Source organism: Heptranchias perlo, chromosome 5, assembly GCF_035084215.1.
Source record: "Heptranchias perlo isolate sHepPer1 chromosome 5, sHepPer1.hap1, whole genome shotgun sequence".
NCBI lineage: Eukaryota > Metazoa > Chordata > Chondrichthyes > Hexanchiformes > Hexanchidae > Heptranchias > Heptranchias perlo.
Genome location: NC_090329.1, coordinates 118,317,321 through 118,324,402, shown reverse-complemented (window position 1 = coordinate 118,324,402; position 7,082 = coordinate 118,317,321). Strand labels below are relative to the sequence as shown.

Genomic DNA, 7,082 nt, shown 5'->3' with positions numbered 1-7,082 from the left:
GAAAATGTAACTGAAGCTTACTGCATAATTTACTTTATCGACATAAGTGCTTTTAATTGTGCCTCCCTAACCTTTTTCTTTTTCAAATGCTTGAAGCAGAGCAGGCAACCTGCAACGGGCTACAAGTTAGTGCCTTCTGATTTACCCTTCCTCCCAACTGAACCAGCTGATACTGGAAACTGACTGTATGGTAACAGTCAGTTCTCCTAACCTATTCAGTAAGTTCGATATGTACATTTTAATCTCAGAACCACTACACTCAAATGAAAATCTGCTATTGTTCATTAAGCAATTTAATTATGAATTTTTCTAAACACTTAATCTCAATAGAAACAATTTCAACTGAGCACTTTTTGAACAAATTTTTATATAAAAAGAACATAAGCAATTCCAGTATTGTCAAATAAGTTGGATTAAATCAATGAATTAAATAAAATTAAAAGTAGAATTGAAGACATTATTACAGTAGTTATTTTGCTTTAAAACAGGAATGCTTTAAGGCTCTTAACAAATTACTTTTATAAAATTTACATTTAATTTGAAAATGCCAAGATTCACTGCAGTTTTTTGTTTTTACATGAGATCATTTAAAAAGTTCAATGATTACCCACTTGGAGTATAAACATATAATAATGTACAAAGAGTACAACAATGTACAATCCACATATGCCAGCCCACTATGCATTCCTTTGGAACTTGGTATTGAAATGTCATGCTTGCCTCTCCCACTCCCATCATTAACCTTTTTTCTTCAAGAGATTTTATTCACTTTTCAGTTCATTAGACAATCTAGTTGGACTCCTGGCTGGGATCCCAGTTATACTGCAAACAAGAATGAACAAAACTAGCCAGTGACCTTTAATGTGCAAAGTAACATGGTGCCGAATTCTGGGTATAGAATCGGATCCAGCTTCACATGTGCCCAATTTGCACATGTATTGATTGAAGCAACTTCAGTGACCATACTCAAAATTTGCAAGTATCCAGCCTGACTCTCAGCGACGTGAGGTGCAGGAGATCTGAATTTGAATCCAGGATTTGGATTTAGGCTATCCCAGGAGCTGAGTCAGTCAATCTCAACTGGGGTGGCTGGATGTAGGGGAAACCCTCTTACTCTGCTCATATGTTGCTCTGTACTCCCAAAGAGTGTAAATGTATAGAGAGATAAATGTGAGTGTGGGTAGTGGTTAAGGAAGGAAGAAGTGAAAGATGAGATATAAGAAGTTATAAAAAGGAAGATGACAGTTGAATGAAAGGATATGTCTGGTAAGGGCACAAGGTGAAGACATCGGTCAACCAACTGGATTTCTAAATCATCAACTTCATACAAAATTAGGAAGTATCTTGCAGTTTCTGTTTGGCAGTGCAAAGCACATGAGCAAAGCACACATCCTCATATGAAAATCTAGAAATTCTGAGTTGTAGGAATTTAGGGGTCTCACTGTGGATCTGCACCAATGACCTCAATGCTACATTACACACACATCCCACAGGTGCAGGCTTGGTACCTGTATAAATCTTTACATGCAACTAAATAAGGCTCACTTTTTTTTTTAAAAAGTCCACTTGAATGGTTTGAATAAGTTTACAGTACATTTTAGCTTCTTCAAAATATTTTGCTACATACATTCTTCATATTTCACATATTGGTTCTTTTGTGCTTTGAAATAGTCTCTGAATATAATGAATATCCAGCATGTAGAGTGCATAGGGCTGATGGATAATTGACAAACCACTGAGAATCGCTGCGGAACAGTTCAATATGGTCCTAAAAATTTCTAATGTATTAAATGAAGATCAGTAAGGTAGACAGACAGGGCATGACTCTCAGTGGTGAAGTCTGCCACTATATAGCATAGACGTGTACCACCAGGTTTTTTTTTTAAAAACAGCTAGCAAATTAAAAGCAGTGTGCCTACTGCATCAGCAACAGCCACAAAACATCTGCCAATAAAGGGGCAGGGGTACACGCAAATCCCCATGAACATCACATCAAGATTCACCAACCATTTTTATTTAAGTAACATATTGTGCTGATCCACCACCTATAAAGAGCATAATGAAGATGCTAAGCTGCTACTGAAATAGATTATACAATCTGCAGCTGAGCCATTGGGGCCCTTCTCTGCTCCTAAGCTAGGGAGGGGAAAATCAACATCGATGCTATCTAGTGGCACCAGCTGGAAAGCACATGCACACAATGTGTGCGCAGTGAGGATTGGGTTTGGGTGTGTTGCATGCTTGTCGAATCCCACTGACATTCACTGTCTAGGCTCACAAATGAAGAATGAGCACTTGGACAAGAAACCGAAGGTGACTACCATCCATAAGACAGTTCCCCAGCAGGAATCAATGCCTTCTGAAAAAGCAGGAGAAAGAGAAAGAGTACTTCTGGACAAGGATTTCCTGCAGGTATTGAGCAATGCTTTCTCTTCCTTCCCCCCTCCCCTCTGTTCCACAGTACATCCATTTGAACTTGAATTTACATAGCGCATTATAAAATCTCTCAAATATCCTAAAATGCTTCACATACAATGAATTACTGTGAAAGGCAGTCATTGCTATGCCAGCCCATAATTGTGTTCTTTTGAAATTGGTTGGGGGTGGGGAGGAGAAAAGAGTGCAGCTATTTTTTTCTGACATTCAATCAACACAATGCTAGCAGTGCAAAAAGCATAATTGTATAAGAATTAAATGAAGAGTTATGTGGCAGCCCATAACATCACTTTGCTGAATAGCGCATAATTTTGTTTGCACTGTAGTGCTGCAAGATGTCCTTAACTGGATTGGCAGTGAGCAGACACCACAAATAAAATCTTGCCCAATGTGCTTTGGTGATTTGTACACAAATGTTCAAAAACAGGGATAAATATAACACTTTTCAATCATTAATGAACCCAGTACAAAGCACAGTACCTTATGTGCAGTGATATAAAAGTCACATTCCCGGTGAAAGTCTACAGTACAATCTCACAAGTGAACAACCAGCAGGATTACAAATTGTTACAGCAATTGGTACTAATTTTAGATCATAACTTCCAACTCATGAGACTAATCAGAGACTCTGGTGCTAAGTGCAACATTTGTCATGCAAAATGATTTCCAAAGAACAGGCAGTGATTTAAAAACATAATGCAGACTTGCAAATAATTTTGTTTTGTTTTAATTGGCCCATTTTAGAGGAACCTTTCCCTATTCCAATTTTCTTCTCTCCCGAAGATGACAACTTAAAGGAGAAGGAAAATCTGGGGTGGAGGGGAATACTTTTTACAGATGAAGATAACTGTACATGCCTGAAATCTGCTGGCGTTTTACTAAAAACATCAACTTTATTCCTAGAACGGATATACCCTGGAGCAGGGTGAACCCATCTACTACACCAGTCCTGTGACACCACCAACAGAGAGCTTTCTGGACAGGCTTTATAGTAAACACAGGGCGCATGACTTAAGGTCAGCGGAAGAACTATTTCAGGGCGATCAGAACCTGAGAAACGACACGAATGGCCAGAAGATCTGTATCCCCAGTTTTGAGTGTGGTTTCCTGGGATTGGGTAGCAATGTACATTATTTTCTTCCATATATATAAAAAAAGGGAGAGCATTTTGAACAAAAAGCATTCCTCCTAAACTTCACCTTTAAGTTGGTAACAGGGATGTGTCCAAAGACTCCAAATTCCTGAGTCTAGCAATGGAAGTCTTCAAGCAGGAGTTTGGTAATAAAAAAAACTGCCATTTAGGGAGTGTTGATTGCTTGAAGTGGTGTCTGTGGTTTACCCACAGAATTGGGTTGGCTTGAAAATGAGAAATTTTTAAGGAGTTGGGGTAGCTTGTTTCAGAATTAAAGCTGCCACATCTTCCTCATCTTCATCTATGCTATGGTCACGTGAAATGGACATTGCTTTATTCAGTTCTGATCATAATCAACGCAAATGGAAATATGGCCAGTTATGGATGTGAAAAAGTAATTTATAAATTGCAAGGCCTCCAATAGTAAGTATTAAAAATATCTGTTAGACAGGTCAAGCATTCTATCAATCATTTCAATGCCCTGAAAATCCTCAGAACCAGAAAGAAGTGTGTACAAAAGTACAAATCTTCAAATGATCCCTGATTTATCACCAAGACCCAAACACTGGACTGGTGAAACGATTGCTCTCAGATTAACTGACAACTGATCAAAAGCACACTTGTGGAATTCATCACAGTATCAACATTTGTTCATTTCTTTTTTAAAAAGGTAGGAATGCATATTTGAGTCTGGCAGCTTTATAGAGGCAGCACTTTAGGTCTATCCAGTAACAGCATATCTATCACAAAAAAAGTTTATGAGCAGTTCTTTTTCCTTCATAGCATTATAACAGAGTCATCTGATGAATCATCAGCGTAAGGAATATCCCTGGAGTGGGGTTCGGTTATGGGCAATGTCCCATTATTTTGACCAACTCCATGCAACAAAGGTGTTTTTACATCTACTGCGTTCAACTGCTCTTCAGGTACCCCAGATGTGACATATCTGTCTTTCATGTCCAAGGTTCCATGAACTTCCACGGTGACTGTAGTTTCTGCAGGTCCCAGACTACAGGATGCTGCTTCACTAGAATCACACAAGTCCACATCGGAGAACTCAGGGTCTTCAGTCAGATGCCTTGTCTCTTCTGGCATACCTGTATTTACATAGATAATGTCTTCCCTACCTCGAACTTCAGGCAAACTATTTAAAACTTTGGTGAGAAGCATTTTTAAATTGGCAAACGTAGGCCTATCTGCAGGATCCAATCGCCAACAAGAGTACATGATCTCATACCTGTAAATGAACAGACAAAATCATTTAGGCTTTTAACCAAAAACATTTTTGGCAATATCCAATTATTCAGTCACACTCTAATAGGGTAAACTTCTTGAGGGGCCATCTCTCAATTTCATTATCTGGTACAAATATCAATATATAAGAAATATTAATCCTACACAATTCTCCTCCTCACCTCATTCTCTTCCTTCAACCTACAGGATATTAAAACCCAAGCTGTAGATCACCTCACCACTATTTCTTGCTTCACCTGGTTTTTCCTTCCTTTTCTGTTTTGGTAGTGTCCTGCACTGCGCATCTTGGCTCTTCATCTAGGTTTCTCAATAGGAGTGGTAGCTTAGCTCAGCAGTAGCACTAGCGCCTTTGCATCAGAAGAGTTGTGGGTTCAAGCACTACTTCAGAACTTGGGCACATAATCTAGGTTGATGCATCAATGCAGTACTGAGGGAGTGCTGCATTGTCAGAAATACTGTCTTTCAGGAGAGGTGTTCAGTTGGATCTGAAAGATCCTGTGGTGCTTTTTTTTTGAAAAAGAGTGGAAATTCTACTGGTGTCCCAGCCAACATTCATCTCTCAACCAACACCATCAAAACATCATCTCTTGCTGTCTGTGGAACCTAGCCATGCTCAAATTGGCTACCAATTGCTGTAATGTTAAGATTATTTTCATTGATTGCTGCAACATTGCTGGGTGTCATCAGAATGGAAAAAGATGGATAATTGGAAAATGATGGATAATTGGGATTCACCAATTCCACATACGTAATGAAAAGTGTAACTGGAGTGTCTGGGAGGGGAGTGGACATGTTGAAAGGAAGCACCAATCAGAGAATCGGCACTGCAGTGTTGTAGGCCTATCTCTGACTCATGCTCCCTTTGAGTGTGGCCTTTTATTGGCAGTGCCAGATTAACGAATTTACCCAATAGTCATTTTGAATTAAGTTAAATTCAAACCTTATCCAGCTGCACTGCGCTTTATACTGAAGGCAACAGGAGTAACTCTGAATGTGTCACAAGCTCTTCAAAGTCTTATAGTGAACTTAAATTCTGACATAACTCACCAGTTTATTAAAGGTTAGTTTGCTTTTTTTAGAAAATCAAATTCAGGACATAGTTGTGTGAAATACTCACAGCTCATCCAGGCAATCTGAAGGCTGTTTCAACCTGTGATCCGCTTGCAGATAGTCATAAATTTCATGATTCTGTATTCCTGGATAAGGAGTCATCCCTCGTGTAACTATCTCCCACATTGTAACTCCAAATGCCCACTAGAAACATACAAACGGGGTAATTAAAAACAATACTAGAAGCCAGAGGTTCACTACATTTGTAAAATGAACAAATAATTCCAGCAATACAGACAAACTAAACAATTCTTGCCCCCAGGCACTAATAAATTAAATATAGGCAGGTTTTCTCTGTTCCAGCACATGGGTCAAGGCATGTCTCTTCAACCTTCAGGAACATACAATGGTGCCATTCATCACTATATGGTGACAGGAAATTTACCCATATGTATATAATTAAAGGTAAAGTTGACAAAAATTGTATTGTGTGCTCAACTACAAGTTCCTTGTTTTTCATGTTAAAACCTATTGCCATTTTAATCCTCACTGTTCATTACCTCCATGGTTGCCCTGTGATATAGCATTGCTGTAGTCACTATAGTATTCACATGCTCATTTTTGGAAGTCTACAACATTCAGAAACAATGGTGATGTGAGAGAGCTAGATGCCTAGTCTCACCTCCCTTGTGTTTAGCTAATTGAAGCAACATTATAATAACCCACTCCCCTCCCAGACACTCCAGTTACACTTTTCATTATGCTCCATTCTCACCTCCTTCATAACTTTTCAGTCTGCATTGGAAACAGTCCAGCCCTATTGCACTGTGCTTTGAGAGAGTAGATTCCAACCAGAAATGTGAGTTGCTTGGGTTTACAATGAACAAAGGCTGGCAAGAATAGAGACAAGGATTGAGACTGCAGTGGAGTCTGAAACTGTAGCAGTGCCTGGCAATGCCTGTTGGAATCTGGAGCACTACTTCAAATTAAATCATGATAGTAGGACAAAAAGCAACAGGTTCAAACTGATGAGACAAATTTAGCATTGCTCATTAAGTTCTCCTTCACCTAACATGTGGAATGATCATTTCAGAGTCATTTAGAAACAGCTGGATATTGTAATGAGGAGGACTGGAGACAGGCTTTCACCGCTTGTTTTGCTGTTTGCGTGATAGGGCATGATAGAAAATCTCTTCCAAAAGTTTGAAGA

General features: G+C 39.0%; 1 protein-coding gene across 1 annotated transcript in view; it reads right to left on the bottom strand.

Annotated features, from left to right (window-relative positions):
* Window positions 1-390: 390 nt before the first annotated feature.
* Window positions 391-7,082, bottom strand: part of mertka (c-mer proto-oncogene tyrosine kinase a) — a 150,260-nt gene continuing 143,568 nt past the window's right edge. The window contains exons 17-18 of the mRNA XM_067985306.1: window positions 5,940-6,076; window positions 391-4,805 (exon numbers count right to left, since the gene is read on the bottom strand). Coding sequence (XP_067841407.1) covers window positions 4,346-4,805; window positions 5,940-6,076 — 597 coding nt within the window. The 3' untranslated portion in view covers window positions 391-4,345. The remainder of the gene's footprint in view (window positions 4,806-5,939; window positions 6,077-7,082) is intronic.